We start from the raw sequence: 18,199 nt of genomic DNA, 5'->3' as shown, positions 1-18,199 counted from the left end.
AAAATGTTGCTATGGACATTCTTGCACACATCTTTTGGTCACATGTGTACACATTTCTGTTGGGTAAATCCCTAGATGTGGAATCACTAGGCTATACATATGTGTATGTCCAGTTTCAGTAGATGGAGAAAGTTTTCTGACGTGGTTGAACCAGTCGTGTGAGATTCCACTTGCTCCACAGTCTCAAAAATTGGCATTGTTGGGCTTCCCTGGTGGGGCCGTGGTTAAGAATCCGCCTGCCAATGTAGGGGACACGGATTCGAGCCCTGGTCCAGGAAGATCCCACGTGCCGTGGAGCAACTAAGCCTGTGCACCACAACTACTGAGCCTGCGCTCTAGAGCCCGCGAGCCACAACTACTGAGCCCGTGTGCCACAACTACTGAAGCCCACGCACCCAGAGCCCGTGCTCCACAACAAGAGAAGCCACCGCAATGAGAAGCCCGTGCACCACAATGAAGAGTAGCCCCCGCTCATCACAACTTCTGCGCACTGCAAGGAAGGCCCAATGCAGCCAAAAATAAATAAATTAAATTTTTTTTTTTGGTGGTACGCGGGCCTCTCACTGTTGTGGCCTCTCCTGTTGCGGAGCACAGGCTCCGGACGCGCAGGCTCAGCGGCCATGGCTCACGGGCCCAGCCACTCCGCGGCATGTGGGTTCTTCCCGGACCGGGGCACGAACCTGTGTCCCCTGCATCGGCAGGCGGACTCTCAACCACTGCGCCATCAGGGAAGCCCAAATAAATTAATTTTTAAAAAATTGGCATTGTCTGTTTTTTTTTAAATTTTAGGCATTCTGATAGATGTATGGTGGTATCTCATTATGGTTTTAATTTTAATTTCTCCGTTGACTAGTGAAGATAAAACCTTTTCATGTGTATTGGCCAAGTTTTCACTTAATTTACCTGAATAACACATGAATATATCCTTGTTAGATAAAATACATGAATATAAAAATGCACTTCAAGCTAAGGTAATACATAAAAGGAGAAAGTCCCTCTAAAAGCAATCCCTCACCTCTACCCCTTGCAATCCCTCCCTGACTTTTGAGCACTGGACTTGGAGTTAGGAGACCTATATCCAGCCTTGGTCTGCCACTGACTTGTGTGAATTTGGACAAGTCCCCTTTCTGAGTCTGTCTCTCATCTATAGAATTAGAGTGGTTACTTAGTAACCTAAGTGGTTACTTAGGTTACTAAGGATCTCTTTACTTTGATAGTGTGAGCACTGTTTCCGTGATTACAAGAAACTCCATGTGTTGGGAATGGCCATTTGCCTGCATATCCATTCTCTCCATCTTCCTTAGTAATTGAACCCCTGAGTTTTAGCTGAGTACAGGGCTGCCCCACCAGGCTCTGTTTTCCAGCCTCCCTTACACAACTAGGTGTGACCCTGTGACTAAGTTCAGACAAGGGCAGAATGGTGTGTACAACTTTCAGGTTGGGCCCTTGTAAAGAAGCGTCATGCCCTCCATTTGCCCTTCTCCTCTTTCACCTGACTGAAAAGAGGACCTGATGGTGGGAACTGGACCCACCATCTATGATCACGAGATAGAAGCGGAGATGTGTTGAGGATGACAGAACGAGGCAGGAGCCGTGACCCACCACCCCATATAGCTGACATAGCCTGGACTACTTAGGGAGAAACGTATTTCCATCTTAAGTTACCGTTATTTTGGCTTTTGTTATAATTACACTTGAATCCTGAGTAAGACAGGGTGACGGGGGAATGACTTTAAATTGGGTGTCAGGGCAGGTTTCTTTGAGGACGTGACACTTAAACCAAGATTTTAACAATGAAAAGGAAACGGCCATACAGATTTTGGGGAAAGCATTCCTGGCAAAGGGGACGACCACAGGTGCAAAAGCTCTGAGGTCCCACCGGCCTTCCGTGTAAGGAGGGAGACCTTGTCAATCATGGTGCCACATCTCCCATTCCATTGTTTATAGGGCCTGAACGGAGAGGCTGGTTATGTGACCTGAGCAGAACCAATCAGAGACCTCCAGAGATTTGCTATGTGAATAATGGGATAGAAAGGATCTTTCTCTGGGATTAAGGACCATCTAAGGATCATGTTGCTGTTAAGTGGCAAAAGCCCATTTTAGAATAAAGCCAAGCTGAGGCAAACACATCTGAGAGCTAGGAAGGGACAGAGGTCTCCATGAGAGCCTTTGACCCTAGATCCAGCTACACTTGACCTTATTACAGCCCAATTATAGAAACCAATTACTTCCTTTTTTGTTACTGAATTAAGTTTCTGTCACTGGCAACCAAGAGTATCCAGAACAATGCAGAATATAGGGTGTTATAAGTCACAGGCCCTGATATGTGGAATTGGCCGGCAGAGTCCACATGGGGCATATAATAGGTCAGGACGCCCCCTTCCCTAGTTGGGAAATTGGTAGTAAAATGTTTGGTTAAAATGCCTGTTGTTTTGGGGGACCCTCAACCATAGGCCCACTGAGGTAGTTTTAGGGACCTTTTTTTTTTTTAAATAAATTTATTTATTTATTTTTGGCTGCTCTGGGTCTTCGTTGCTGCGCACGGGCTTTCTCTAGTTGCGGCAAGAGGGGGCTACTCTTCGTTGCGGTGCGCGGGCTACTCATTGCGGTGGCTTCTCTTGTTGCGGAGCATGGGCTCTAGGGCACGTGGGCTTCAGTGGTTGTGGCACGCGGGCTCAGTAGTTGTGGCTCAAGGGCTCTAGAGCACAGGCTCAGTAGTTGAGGCGCACAGGCTTAGTTGCTCCGCGGCATGTGGGATCTTCCTGGACCAGGGCTCGAACCCGTGTCCCCTGCATTGGCAGGTGGATTCTTAACCACTGCGCCGCCGGGGAAGCCCAGTTTTAGGGATCTTAGAGAAACAAAAAGTGAGGACGATGGAATGTGTCGGCTATTTGTGGTGGCCTTCAGGATGTCCCAGAGACAAGCTACCGTCCATCTGAGAGGGAAATCTGAGAGGGAAATAAAAAAATCAAATCTTGTTGAGAGAGGCCCTTAATGCTCACCAGATGCCTGGAAATCTGAGAATAAAATGCCTTGTTCATTGTTAAAAACTGAGTTCTCTGCCCAAAGATAAAATTACGACTAGCAAGAAGAAGGCACACAGCAGGAGACGGGGACTGTGGAGGAACCAGGCCCCGCAGGACCACCCAGATCCCTCCAGCTGCCTGCCTGGTCATTACTGCCTTTGTAGACAAAGCATAGAGGGGTGGGGGTGGAGCAGACAGTAGGCTGGTACCTCAGGTGCCGAGTCCTGACTCCAGAGGGTGCCACTCACATAGACTATGATGCCTGAAGGCAACCCCACTACTGGAACTACTAATAGCATAATGTTAGGGCCATAATTTTGTTAGTTTATTAGGAGGTGGTATGGCACAGTGGGTTAGGGTAGAGGCCTTGGAGTTGGGCTATGTGAGTTCAAATCCCAGCTCTGCTGTTTTTGGTGACTGGGGTTCTAGACCCAGTTCTGCCACAAACTTGTTGAGTGGCCTTGGGAGAGTCACATAAACTCTGTCGATAGAGCTTCCTCATTGCAAACCCAAGCTCAATTTAGGATTCCCCTTCCAAGCGTTCCCACCTCAGTAAATGGCCTATCAGCAACCCAGGAGCTCAAGCCAGGTTCGTCCTTGACATCTAAACTACCTTCTAAATCCATTCCCTTCTCCATCCCCACTGTCACCACTCAGTCTAGGCCACATTTCTTATTTGCACTTTGCCACAGTGCTGTCAAAATGCTTTTATAAAATGCAAATCAGGAGCCACTCATTCCCCTGACGAAAGCCTTCAGATGGCTTCCCTTTCTCCGGGAATAATAAGGCTCTCCATCGTCCTTCAGCATGGCTTCTGAACCCCCGCACAGTCTGGCCCTGGTGTCTCTCTGCTCAGTTCAGGCCTCTCTTCCCCACCCTTCCCTGTGTTCCAGCCATGCCAGCCTTCCAGCTCATTTTAGCCCCAGGGTTCCCTCTGCCAGGAATGCCCTTCCCTAAACATGTCTCAGCTTGGTAGCTCATTCTCCAGGTCTAGGTTTAAATATCAGACCCTAGGGGAAGTATTTTCTGATCTTCAAACCAGGTCAGGCCAGGTGTGGCCTTCACAGCACCTGTCACATCATTGGTAACAGGTCCGCCTCTTGGTTCTCCTCAGGGAGACTCATCATCACTCCACTCAAAGTTTACCCCTGGGGGCTCTCGACACAGTTATGTGCTCCCTGAGGGCTGTTGGTACCTAAAAGGCAGTGTCTATCTCCCATCTCCATGTGCCTAGAACAGAGCCAGGCCCCCATATGTGCTTGGCAATGATGAATGTAGGATGGCCTTGCAGGATGTTCCCTTCCACACTAACCAGAAATGAGCTCAGGGGCCAGGGGCCAGGAAGCCAAGAAACGAGGGTGGCGGAAGGGTCTGGTGTGGCCCAAGCCCTGAGGCCCATCAATGGCTGATCTCCCATGAATGTTTCGGGCCTCTAGGTGACTCTTCAAATCCCCAAGGATGAGGACAGAATGAGATCAGATCTTCAGTTAAGTGGGCCACAGCTCTGGGGAAAACTAGCAGGAGTTAGAGGGGAGCTGCTTCTGACTCATATAATTCCAAATTTTGTAACATCCAAACTAACCTTGCTTTGACTCTAGAGATGGGATTCTGTCACTTTGCAGACAGGCAGGTGGACTTACAAACTGGCACCTCCTTAGCTGGGCCTGAATCCTTCACTGGGGGGAAACATTACGTCGCGTCACCCTCAGAATGAATGGAAACCAGCTGCCCAAGCCAGAAACCCATGAAGGCATCTGTTGCCTCCCATTCCCTCCCTCAATCCCCCCAATGTGAAAGCATCAGCAAAATCTTCTTATTCTATCTCCAGAGTGTATTCTGAATATATTCTGCTTCCTTCTCTCTCCACTGCCACCACCCTGGTCCAGGCCACTGTCTTTGCTCCAGGGGGTCACCAAGTCTCCCGACCAGGCTTTTTCTGGCTCACCCCTCCATTTTTTTTTTTTTTGCTGTAAGTGGGCCTCTTACTGTTGTGGCCTCTCCCGTTGCAGAGCACAGGCTCCAGATGCGCAGGCTCAGCGGCCATGGCTCACAGGCCCAGCCGCTCTGCGGCATGTGGGATCTTTCCGGACCGGGGCACGAACCCGTGTCCACTGCATCGGTAGGCAGACTCTCAACCACTGCGCCACGAGGGAGGCCCCTCACCCCTCCATTTTTTTCACAGGAGCAGAATGGGGGAAATTGGAACACCTATAAGTCCTGGTTAAGATCCTTCAGATGGCTTTCTATCAGATGCAAAATAGAACCCAAGTTTCCTACAAGGGGCAGGATCTACCTTTCCAACCTCCAGTCCTGCAGCCCACCTTCCTGTTCCTCATCTGGCTCCCAGCGGCCCTGCCAAGCCCCTCCCACTGCAGGAGCCCGTGCACTCCGTCATTCTCGCAGCTTCTGGTGTCTGCTTCCCTCTGTCCTCTGTAAGGGTCTTTCCTTGTCCCTCAACCTCATGGAGGGCTTCTCAAGTGAGGCCCATCATCTGTTATTCTCTGTCTCAGACCCTTTCTTTCCCTAGAAGCACTATTACAATGTATAACTGCCTCGTCTGTTTTCTTGTTGTTTTCTGTCACCCCTGTTCTCCTTGTATAGATTCCACTCAGAGACAAGCTGAGGTCTGTCCTGCTATACCCCCAGGACCCAGCACTGTGTGTGGGCACAAAGCAGACCTTCTCAAAAAACACCTCTTCAATAAAAATCCTTTTTTGGTGGTGGCATCTCCAACCGTCAGGAACTCTCTCTTTGCTTCCGAATTTCGATCCTTAGGCAGCGTTCCTGCTTGTTAATGAATAATTCTTTTCTGCTCGTTAATGAGTAATTCTTCTCTGGGTTTATGGCTCAGAGAACAACAGGAGATCTCAGGCAGCCTGGCAAGCACTGGCCTGTGTGGGAATCGCCTTCCAGTGGAATCGCAGCAAATCTCAACTCTAAACCCAGGGTGTCAATCTAAGCCTCAGTCCCAGTGTGCCCAGCTCTGCTGCCAGAGGCCTCGAGCTTTCCAGAGCTTCTGAGGGTCCAAGATTCAACTGCCCTCCTTTTCCTTTAATGCTCCAAGCCTTTCTCCCAGGCCCCACTGAGCCAATGCCCATGATTCCTGGTGGTTCAAGCTGATGCCACCCCTGAGGAAGGAGCTGGAGTGGCAGAGGTGAGCCTCATGGTTGACCCAGGGGAGGGGTAGGGAAGCCTAGGAGAGCCCATGAGGATGTGGCTGTGAGTGGGAAGATGTGGCACTCTGGCAGAAACACCCAGGGCTTCTGGGTGCCTGCCAGCGCGTAAGCAGGAAGCGGGCATGAGCACACAGTTCTTAAAGCATTGTTTACTTTGGTTTTCACTTCTCCAAGGCTCAGGCATTAAAAAGTTCTAGTTCTTGGGTCTTGCACGTTTTCTCCATCACTCCTTCAGCCACTGCAATAGCTGAGGCGTGTAGTAGGTGATGATGACGTCGGCACCTGTGTTGGGAGAGAAGCGGGAAGCAGGGGGAGGGCAGGGCGTCAGCTCGGGGAATACCTTCTGGGAGATGAGGGCCGGGGGTGGGAAGAAGGCTACCATGAAGAGGCACAGCCCACGGGTGTCACAACCTAAGACTGAGTTCAGTTCTGGTGAGTCCTAGCTCTGTACGTTGTGTGACCTCGGGGAAGGCATTTTCTCCTTCTGGGCCTCAGTTTGCCAATGTATAAGACCGCACAGTGGGGGAAACAGGTAAGCTGTGAGTTCCCTCCCCATGCTGTATGCTTTACCAACAAAATCAGCTCCCATTTGTGAAGTGACAAGCATACGCCAACTACACGTAGCATCTCATTTAATCCTCCTGACAACCACGCACCAGCTATCTTATCCCTAGTTCATAGACAAGGACACTGAACTTAGAGAAGTGGCTTGGCCAAGGTCTCAAAACCAAAAAATAACAGAGGGCTCTGCGTACTTCACTGTTTCACATTCTCTCCTGCGGTTTCACGTCTCTTCCCCAGCCTGTCTAGATCTCTGGCATTTCCAGGCATGAGACTCCAGGCTGTCTCATGACTTTATTTCCCTATCTGGTCAAAGTGCCTATCAGTCCCTGCGGCACATGTCAAAAACTCCCACCCCTGCTTGCTCACCTGCTCTGCGGAAGGCAGTCATGACCTCCAGTACAGCAACCTTGAGATCAAACGCTCCGGCCTGGGCTCCATGCCACAGCATGGCAAACTCTCCAGAAACGTGGTACACGGCGAGAGGGAGCTCAGGGTGCTGCGGAGAAGCAGCGGGGGGCAGGCAGGTTGAAGTAGGGGTGGGCATGCCTCTGGGAGTATCCCTTCCTCCCTGCTCAATGTGTGACCGTCTTGAGCCCCAAGCCCTGAGTCACTGCTGCTGCCAGCCTGGCCCATCCTCGAGCTGTTAAAGCAGAACTGTTCAAAGGCTCCTGCGAGCCCTGGCGCAAAGGCCCACAGTCGTTCCCGGGTGGGGACAGGGACGGGGGAGGGGGAGGGGGGTTGCTGGGGATTCCTGTTCCTGGGAAGACTGCTCAACTCCGAGATTCTGCAGTCCCTCGATCAAAGGGCCCAGAATCTGTGGACACACTCTCATCTCCCCGAGCCCCCTCTGGCCTCTGCCCTGTGCTCACCTTGTTCTTTACCTCCCGCACGATGTCCAGGTAGGGCATTCCTGGCTTCACCATGAGCATGTCAGCTCCTTCCCGTACATCCCGGTCCTAAGGGATGAGTTACGGTGTGGGCAGTGCCTGGGAGGCGAGGTGACAGGGGGACAGGCTGGGTGGGGCTGGCGCTCTGGTCACTCACCACCGCGCGGAGGGCCAGGCCTCGTGCTCCGGGCGGCAACTGGTAGCAGCGGCGATCTCCAAAAGCTGGGCTCGACTGAGCTGCGTCCCTGGGAAGCAGAGACACCAGGGTGGGCTCCAGCTTTGGGTTAACGGGTCAGGGATTCAACAGCAGACCCCTGCCCATCCCCACTCACCGGAAAGGTCCATAGAAACAGGAAGCGAATTTGGCACTATAGCTCATCACTGATACCTATGGGCAGATAATAGGGGTCTCGGCTCAGCCAGCCCTCCAGATGTCCCAGGGTGAAGTGACAGGGAGAGAAAGGACCCAGGCCGGAAGGAGAGGTGTGTGTCCTAGTCCCACTGGAGCTCTGGGCCTTGCTTTCTCTGTGTGAGGTGCAGACATGGGGGCAGGTCTGGTCCAGGCTCTTACTTCCTCCCCACGTGCTACCTGTACCCCTGCCCCTACCCTGTTGCCAAATCCATGTGCCATCAGAGCCTCCTTGATGGCTTCCACACGTCCGTCCATCATGTCCGACGGGGCCACCACCTGACAGCCTAAAGGGCAGAGGGTGGCCTTCAGAACTCTGGGACCCTCCTATCCACCCTGCCACCTCCCCGACCCAGGGGTGCCCATTTCTGCTGGTGGCTCACTCACCTGCCTTGGCATAGGCCAGAGCCACCTCTGCCAGCCGCTGGCGGCTCTCCTCAGCTTGGAACGACCCATTCTCACTCAGAAGCCCTGCAGGACAGACAGCTGGGTTTGGGGGAGCATCCCGGGCTTTGGCCCGTCTCCACCGCAGTGGGAGTGCTGGTGGCAGCAGGGCTGGTGGAAGGAGGGAAGCTCACCGCAGTGACCGTGGGAGGTGTAGGGGCACAGGCACACATCGCACGCCACCAGGAGGCCGGGGAAGTTCTTGCGCAACAGACGGATGGCTTCGATAGTCGGGGAGTCCTCGGAGTCTGCCGCAGAGCCTCGTTCATCCTAGGGACAGGGGAAGGACAAAGCGGAAGGACAAAATCACAGGAAGCCTTTGGAAGCCACAGTGGCCAGCCACCAGGGCACAGCCCCGGCCCTCTCCTTTATCACCACGACAGCCCCTGGACGAGGAGGCATGGGGAGGACCGTTCCCACTTTGCAGAGGGAAACCTGACTTGACCATTCAGAGCTACAGCCCTACTTAGCTTCCTGATCCTACATGGCTGCTGTTTCAAGGGCAGTGGCTGTGTCCGTTCACCGGTGGCCCCAGGGCCAGCACAAGGCTGGAGCGAGGGTGTGATCAGCGTGCAACCTCAGCTTATCCTCACCCAGCCTCCCCCTCCCCTTCCCTCTGACCCCTCCTCTGATTTGTCACCTTGGGAACTCTGCTGGGGACGCCGAAGACTAGGACACAGCGCAGGCCCTCCTCCACCAGGGGCTTCAGCATCTCTTCCAGCCGGTTCACACCATACCTGCATGGAGGGGCTGAAGTGAGGCAGGTCCCAGGCTAGGGTCCCCCCACGCCTCTGGCCTGTGCCTCTGTTAAGAGTCAAGGTGCACATGGCACCAGGAGGGCTCAAGCCTCACAGTACATGGAGGGGCAGGAATGCACCCACCAAACAGATGGGAAAACCGAGGCCCCACGTAGCAGAGCTATGGGATTCAGCTGTGGAAGGCCCCTTCAAGGTTCTGTTATTGACCTCCCATCTGAAGTTCAGCGTTCCTCTGCTATGGCGCCTCTGGTGACAGGTAGCTCATTACTGACCGAGGCTGCCTCTTTTGTTGTGGAACAACTCTGCCCCCCGAGACAGTCCTTCTGAGCTGAAGTCAGCCTCTCTGGATCTTCTGCCTCCTGGGTCTGCTTCTGCTTCCTGTCACCTCCACCTGTGAAATTGCTCCCTCCATCATAACCCTGCCCTCCCCACTCCGTCTCCTACCTGGCCACTCCTGGGAGGCTGGCGATAGGCTGTTTGTCATCAGGAACATCCCTGCAAGAGCGGGGGATGGGCTATGGATTGGTAGCTGTGGGAAGGGCCAGTGGTGAGGGGGTGACTGGGAGAGATGGTTGGGAAACTCGGAAGGAATATGGAGGTGGAGATGGTGGGAGGAAGATGGGATCCAGTGTCTGGTTCCCCTGCCTGGCCAAGCCCAGGGCCTGAAATAATAATAGGAACAACAAGAATAACAGTGACAACAAGCAACTGTACTCAAAGAACAGTACTCCTAGGAAGGAGTCAAGTGGTTAAGAACTTGGACACTGAGATCAGAAGGTCCTTGCTTGCTATCCCAGCCACTTACTGACTGGGCGACCTTGGCCAAATGGTACTCTTTGAGCCTCAGGGCCTTCACCTGTATCCTGGGTCAATTCATTCATTCATTCAACAAATATTTATTGAGCACTTAATATGTGTCAGGTACTGTTGTAGGCTCTGGCAACACAACAGTGAACAAAACAGACAAAAATCCCTGCCCTCGTGGAGATGACATTCTAAGGGATAATATCCGTATTTTTCTCATATGAATACTGTCAGGGTGGAATGAGATAATATACACAGGTGCTTAGCATACTAGTACCTGGGACACAGTAAGCCCTCAATATGTATCAGCTGTGCTATCATGACTGATCATGACTGCCACCTCTGACATGTACACAGTACTTTACAGCCAACAAAACATCGTCTCGGCTTCTGTCTTGTTGCAAAAACTCAGGATGAAAAAGGCAAGGGTTATTTTTATTTTCCAAAACATCGTCTCGGCTTCTGTCTTGTTGCAAAAACTCAGGATGAAAAAGGCAAGGGTTATTTTTATTTTCCAAATGGGAAGACTGTATTCTCTTCAAGGTTTGTTTTTTTCTTAATGGCTGTCCCTAACCCAGCAGGCCACTTCAATACCTTTAGCTCCAAGCTGACAGCCCCACTTTATCCCCGCAACACAGACACCTGCTCTGTTCACGTGCATGCACACACACTCAACCCACCCCCTGCCGATCAGAGACCTGGCTCATTTGCGGACTCACGTGACAAAGATGGGGTAGATGAGGCTGGAGGCACTGAGGCTGGTGGTGGTTGCCTGCCAGGTCCGAAGTAGTGGGTGGAAGTAGCCGCTGTGCAGGACTGACTGGGGCTGCATGGTGGGTAGCGGGGACAGAGGGCAGCCGGGTGGCTGGAACTGAGGGCTCTTGAGGGTCTGCCTCGTGCTCAGCTCTGTGAGGGCGACGAGAGGTGCATGAGACGTGGTCCCTGGCACCGGGAGGTGGTCACATACCCGCAGGCTTTTCCAGATTCCTGCTTCCCCTGCTCTCTACCCCAGTGCTACTCCTAGTGGGGTTCACCAATCCCTGCCGGTTTGCACCAAGATAAATAGGCACTTTCATGAAACTTCAGAAACTTCCAGAGCAAGTTGAATCTAATAATATAAAATCTGGGTTTGTATTTTATTTGCTCTCTTTTTTTAAAACAACATGTCTCTATTAATTCATTTTCATTGCATTTTATCAAAGAATCAGTCTAGGATGGACTGGACATTACTATGAGAAGCCCTGATCTAGCCACCACTTAAGCTTTGCCTATTCTATGAACAATGTCCATGGCCATGGCAGAAATTTTAGAAAAGTACAGATAAGCAAAAAGAGAAAAATTTCCTGTAATTCTACCTCTAGGGGAAAACTGTTAACCCCTTGGTACACGGACACACACTAAGAGGATTAAATCGCACCGTGCTGACAGACAGACAGACATGCCTGTGGAGTGGCCACGGAGGCTGCTTTTCCAGCCCGAGAGCCTTCTGCCGCTCCCCAAGCACACTTGGCTGCGTTCCGCTCACCCTCTTTCCCTAGGAGGCTGGTGCTCTTTCCACAACTTCCCCATCCCCAAGTCCTACCAGGTTGTTCACCAGGCGGCCCCTCCTTCCCTCTCCCCTGCAGCATCTCTTCTTGCCCAGATCACAGTCTCTCTTATATACCAGTTCTCTGTGGCCTTATCTTATCTCGTCTCAGTAGGCGGAGCTTCTGCAGGGCAGGGTCCACACTTAGTTCAAGTTTGCCTCCTGCACAGCACTCTGCCACACAGTAAATACATTTACCCACATGAAGTACAAGACAATATGCCCTAAATGCCAAATAAGGGGTGTAAGACGGAAGCTGGGGCATTAACGTTTGTTTCTTGAGCACCTACTATGTGCCAGGCCACGCTGGGCACTCGCACACATGATTTCTCATCCAGTTGGCACCGCAGTCCCAGGGGATCGGGCTGACTGAGCGCATCTCGGAGAGGCCGAGCCTACCATGAAGGAACCATGACTTCCAATGTGAGTTAGGAGGTCAGAAGCTTGTTGGAAGAAGACAGGACTAGAACTCGGTTTTGCAGGATGAGTGGGCTCGGCTTGGCAGAGAGAAAGGGGAGAATGTTCCCTCCGGAGGGGAAAGAAGGGGCCAAGAGGACGGGCTGTGGACTGCTCTGAGGACTGAAGAGGCAATCGAGGATGTGTGTTTGGAGGGGAGGGGCGGCCAGACCTAGGACGGGGAAGATTTCTGAGCAGGGGGCGGGGCAGGGGCCTGCTCAGAGCCTGGCTTTAGGAAGATAATTCTTGCATCCTCAGCAGAGCTGACTAGAAGCAGAGGAGAACAGAGGCTGTGGGGGCAAGAGGGGTAGGGAGGAGGGGCCATCCTAAGGCGGCCAAGAGGCAGTCTCTTGGGGCGGATGCGCTAGCTTGCTTGACCTGGAGGGCAGCGGAGACAGGGACAGGCAGGAAGAGGGCGGGGGGGGGGGGGGGGGGGGGGGGGGGGGAGGTGAGCTTGGAGAGAGAGGAGGTGGGGAGCTCCGTTTTAGACGCTTCTTTTTGGAGGTGCCTAACAGCCAAGTAGGGGGAAAACAAAGAGCCACCAATCTCTCCTTGTATGAATGGGACCTCAAGACCCAGAGACGGACAGGGACTTACCCACGCTGCACACTCTCTGGGCCTGGTGGGGGTCCTTCAGTACACTGATGATGCCTTCCCCTCCCCCTGTCCTCCAGCCTCCCAGGCCCCTGGGCTCCCTCCCAACTAGCTCAGGGGCCTGTTTCATCTGATCCTCCTCCTTGGCGGGGTTGGGGTTATCAGGAGCCACACAGGAGCCACTCCACCACCACACCCCTGGGCCAGCCACATCATCTGACCCAGGGGCAAGCCAGGCCTCCCCAAAGATGTCCCAACTCCCATATGAGCAATCATTTAGCAGATACAAAGTCCTGAGTGCCCATTTTGTGCAAGATTTTGCTCTTAGGTCTGCCAAGGATTAGCCCAGCTCAGAGAGGTTAAGTCACTTGCCCGAGACCACACAGCTAGTGACTGAGCCAGAATTTGAGTTTGTTGTAGACAATGAGTGCAGGGTTTTACCTACCATACCCCATACTACTGATAAACACTTGATTCAGTAGGCATTGCTCTGCCTATACTATCTCTGCCTTGGAGAGATGGAGGGTATCAGAGAAAAATATACTGAGTGTATGTTGTGTGCTGGGCACTGCCCTAGGTACTTTACACATATATATTATCCCATTTAATTGCAGAGAATTGTTCTAACTTTTAATGATAAGGAGACGGAGGCTCAGAGAGGTTAACTGACTTGCTCAATGTCATTCTAGAGTCACATCATATTTTGAAGGTAGGTCTTTGGGTCTCTAACTCACTTTCCAGAGCACCTTTATAGCAGCAGGCCCCCAGCTTCTGGAATCCAAAGCTGCATTCCACTGGCTTCAAACCCACATCTACTTTAGAAGGCTGAGGAAGCAAATGCCTTCTGCTTATCAGAAGCGAAAGGGCAGGGCTGCCTAGGGGCCTTGCAGTCCAATTCACCCGGAGGAGACTGGGGGTTTGGGGGTGGGGGTTAGAGAGTGGTGAGGGGGAGGCCTTACTAGGGCAGTTCCACTTTTATCTGTTTTTTTTTTTTTTTTAATTTTAGGATTCAGAGAGAGATTTGAGAAATGGGTATTAGTGCTGAAAAAAATAAAAAAGTTGAAAATCACCAACCCTGTTTAATCTTTTACATTCTGCTGTGGAAAGTAGGGCGCAGAAAGGAGACAGGAGTTATTTGACATCCACAGCGAGTCAGGTACAAAGCTGGGCTTGACCATGGGTCTCCTGGCTTCTACTCAAGGGCCTGTCACCTGCCCCAAAGGTAGTCATTCTGTTACATACGTGCTTAATAAACAAACATCTGTTTTTTTTGTTGTTGTTTGTTTTGCTGTGCCACGTGTCACCTTAGTTCCCCGAACAGGGATCGAACCCGTGCCCGCTGCAGTGGAAGCGTGGAGTCTTAACCACTGGACCGCCAGGGAAGCCCCAATAAACAAAGAACTGTGCAGTAGAACAACACCCCCTGAGCAACAGAGGTGCTTCTCTGTTTGCAGAGCCAAATCCAGGTGGAGGTTTTGCTTTGCCAAAAGTCCCTGAAAAATTGGAAGATGTTCACATACTTGGAAGGGGCACTTCTCCCAAATTAAGGGAGCCCGTAAGCCACAGCTTAAATCCTGTGACACCACACTGAAGACAAGGGTAAGTCACCATGGGATGCAGAACAGCTTAGCTTAACTGGAAGGCTGTAGCAGGCAGTGCAGAAAGAGTAATGTTTCAGGGTCAAACAGTCCCAGGTCTGCTCTGTGCTCTGTGTATGACTTTGGGCAAGGTTGCAGAATCTTCATTTCGTAATCTATGAAATGGGAATGATACTATCAAACTTGCAAAGCTGCAGAGAAGATCAGAGATAGTGAAGAGGTGCATGCCTGGCACAGTAGCCGCTCAGTAAATAGGCAGCTACTTTTACTATCATTAGGAGTAGAAGTGGGCTGACAAGACCTCCTGGAGTGGATCACAGCTGTGTCCTCTGCACCACACCCAGAAGGGAGAACTTTCACTCAAACCTGGATGGGCCACAGGGTCTCCCAGGATATCTGAGGTGGGGTCCTTGCCTTCCAGCAGCTTATGTGGTGAAGGAGAAATAGTCACCATACAGTTGCTACAGTAGAGGGGTGGACTATATGCTATAGGAGGGACCTGTGTCTCTGGGAATCAAGGATGGATGGCTTCATGGAACAGGCAACACTGAGGGATAAGTAAAATTTCAGATTGATTGTGAAAGTATCTCCTTCGTTAGAAGGTAACTTCTCCAACTTGGGAGTAACCTAAGCTGGGCCCTGAGAACTACCACCCGGAGGGGCTGAGAAGAGATGCAGGGCCTGATCCCCCCATGTTGTGCTCCACTGAGGATTCCAGAGGCTGTGGTCTTGGCACAGAGGGTTGTGAGCTGCTGCCAGCGATGGCAGGCTCTGCCACTTGTAGGGGAGGGCCAGCTAGGTAGAAGGTGGCCAGGGCTGAGAAATCCAAACCCCCAGAAGGGCCCAGGACAGCAGCTGTCAGGCAGTTCTGAAAAGGAGCCAACTGGCTACCTGTTTATTCAAACTGCATTTCCTGAATATCTACTCTGGGCCTGCCCCAGTGCTAGGAACAGGGATTAAAGAGAAGGAGACCCAGGCCTTGACTTGGCTTTGAAGAGCCCAAATCTCCTCTGGAGCTAAAGGAGAATCAGCCAGTTCCACAAATTCCTAGAACGTACTGACGAAGAGGTTCCTTAAAGCTTGCTGACTGTATTATTGAAATGATGGTGATACTGGGCTGACATTGGTCCAAGATCCTGCAGGGGGTCAGTGGCAGATCTCGGGGAGGAATCCAGGTCTCCAGCAGAGAAGTCCTCAATGTCCACCATTACCCCTTGATACTTTAAGTATAGATTTCAAAGCTGCTTATCAGTGGAGCTGGGCTCCTGGAGAGCTCCGGGTGAAGGGGGTGAGGGAGGAAAGAGGCAGAACGGTGACTCTGGACATGGCTGCAGTTGGCAGCATGAGGGTTACGGGTGTGGGTTTTGGAGTCTGTAGATGTGGGTTCAAATCCTGTGTCTGTCACCTTCCAGCTGTCTGACCTCAGAATCCTCATCTGGTAAATAAGGACTTGAACAGACCTCAATGGGCTGTTGTTAAGACTGAATGGGCCAATGCATGTAACTTATGTACAATCCTAGCACAGAGCGGCTGTTATTGTTTGCACCTCCCTCCCCCATCCTGCGAGGCACCTCGGGCTCTCCACTGATGGAGACTACCCAAGCGGTCTCCAAGGGAATGGACCCCAGCCAGGAGACTCGGAGCCCAGACCCGGGTCCCCAAGGGCAACGGCCACGCAGAGACCTCAACCCCGCTGCAGCAGAACAATCTACCTCTAAGAGCCTAAATAGGAGTCCCAGAGTGACTCCGTCCCCGGCTGCACCGCCAGCGCTTGTGGATTACAGCAGAGTCTGGGTCTGGGGACACAAGACTTTGATGCCACAGCCCCTGCCTCCAAGTCCGCCATCTCCCCGAGTCCAGTCCCCACTCACCTGCCTCCCTAAGGAATCTGAGACGCCACTCCCGCCAGCACTGCAGCGCGCTCTAGTCTCCCAGGGCCCACGTGGGGGCGGGGCGGCTCTCCCGGAAGCAGCTCCCTCTCTCACAGCCCGCCCCCTACCGCGTGCAGGCCATCCGCCCTGCGGGCACTTGGCCTGAGGTCGGCTCCGGCCGATGCCACGCCCACTGACGTCAGTAGGCCTGGCCAATCGGGTTGCCGAAAGGCTGAAGGGCCCGCCCCTCCCTACGCTGAGGTTCGCTCCTGAGCTGCGGAAGTCCCGGGGGAGCCCACTTGGGGGCGCAGGAGCGGCGCGGCAAGGGTGCTGCGTGTGAACCGGCCTCGAGGTTAGAGCCCTGAGGTGTTCTTTATAGCTCCTCTTTTCCCAGCCTAGCGCATACTTGGCACTGGTTGTTTATTGAAAGAATAATTAGATGTCAAGGACATTAAAACAACACCATAGTGCCTAACACAATAACTAAGTCCATTTTTGCGGACTGAGCATTTTAAAGTTGTTGAGTTCAGCACCAGGCTGCCCTCCAAGTTTTCAGAGAAAATTTATTCCAGCGTAATTTCTCAGGGCTTACTCACTCTGTACCATAGTTTGGGAGATGTGATGTGAAAGACATGGGCACTTTGGAAAGGCTCCAAGTCTGATAGGGGCATCAGACCTGTCTATTATGGGTACAATGAGAGATTTGACCAAAAGTCTGGGGGGGGAAAGATGGGGCAGGAGGGCTCTGGTGAGGCTTATGGGGCTTGGGTGAACTGGTAGCATTAGATGAGTGAAATAGGGGTCAGGATCAATACCCTAGCAAATTAATTCCTTTTTCCCCCCCCCTAAATATTTACTTATTTATTAATTTGGCTGTGCCGGGTCTTAGTTGCTGCACGCGGGATCTTTAGTCGTGGCATGCGGGATCTTTAGTTGTGGCATGTGGGATCTAGTTCCCTGACCAGGGATCGAACCCAGGCCTCTTGCATTGGGAGTGTATTAACTGCTGGACCACCAGGGAAGTCCCAGGAAATCCTTTGTGAAAGTGAGAGGGGGATTATTGAAAAGTCGACTTTGAACTGTGAAGAATGTCAGAGGGTTGTATTACACTTATTCTCAGATTTTATTTCTCAAAATCTGTACCCCAAACCTGTTTTATACCGCCTTATACTCCAAGTCTAAGAAGCAGAGAGGCTTAATGCTAGGAAAATATGACACTGCTTAGTTCCCAGCTGCTAGAGTTCTGATCTGTGTTCCAATAAGGAAGGTGGTGGAAAGAAAGTAATGCTTTTTTGTGCATTAAAGAGTTAGGGACAGTACCATACATTTTACATTCACTTACCTAATTTTGATGACAACTATGTTACTATCCTCATTTTATAGACTGGGAAAATAATTGCCAGGAGATTAATTTGCCCCATGCCACACTGGGATTTCTCTTCATTGCCTGCGAACCATATTCCTTCAACTCACAGAGGTAATTACTATTTATTTTTTTCCCCAGTTTAGATCCCCTGCCCAGCAGGTCTTTCATAACACCTCTCCTGGACTTCCCTGGTGGTCCAGTAGTTAAGACTCCATGCTTCCAATGCAGGGGACATGGGTTCAATCCCTGGGCAGGGAAGTTCCGCATGCTACATGGCATGGCCAAAAACAACAACAACAAAATACCTCTCCTATCTCTGAGTTTATTGATAACTAAAAATAATTAGTACCATTGGATACCTCCAAGATCCCAAACAGGGTGGAAAACTTAAGAATGTTGCTGTTTGGTGTAATCTATTTTTCCCATGTCACTCTTATTCTTGACTGAGAGACCTGTTCCCACTTCTAGCACCCCCCCCTTTAAAATATAATTTTACCTTAATCTGTCACTCTTATCCATAAAAAGTATTGTGAATGCAACGACATGACTCTTAAATGTAACGCTGAGCAAAAGGAGTCAGACACAAGAGAACATATTGTATGAATTCATTTATATGAAGCACAAACCCAGGCAAAATTAACCTGTGCTGGAATTCAAGATA

General features: G+C 51.5%; 1 protein-coding gene across 1 annotated transcript; it reads right to left on the bottom strand.

Annotated features, from left to right (window-relative positions):
* Positions 1 to 6,336: 6,336 nt before the first annotated feature.
* On the bottom strand, positions 6,337 to 16,354 carry ALAD (aminolevulinate dehydratase). The gene is made up of 12 exons (XM_030858948.2): positions 16,173 to 16,354; positions 10,788 to 10,974; positions 9,709 to 9,759; positions 9,147 to 9,243; positions 8,641 to 8,776; positions 8,450 to 8,533; positions 8,261 to 8,349; positions 7,986 to 8,041; positions 7,811 to 7,898; positions 7,636 to 7,722; positions 7,133 to 7,262; positions 6,337 to 6,484 (listed from the first exon to the last, which is right to left on the bottom strand). Exons 2-12 carry the CDS (start codon positions 10,898 to 10,900, stop codon positions 6,426 to 6,428), a joined length of 990 nt encoding a protein of 329 aa, XP_030714808.2. The 5' UTR covers positions 10,901 to 10,974; positions 16,173 to 16,354; the 3' UTR covers positions 6,337 to 6,425.
* Positions 16,355 to 18,199: the final 1,845 nt, after the last annotated feature.

Source organism: Globicephala melas, chromosome 6 (assembly GCF_963455315.2).
Source record: "Globicephala melas chromosome 6, mGloMel1.2, whole genome shotgun sequence".
NCBI classification, from domain to species: Eukaryota; Metazoa; Chordata; class Mammalia; order Artiodactyla; family Delphinidae; genus Globicephala; species Globicephala melas.
Note: the sequence above shows the minus strand (reverse complement) of the source record. Positions and strands in the feature narration are given on the sequence as shown.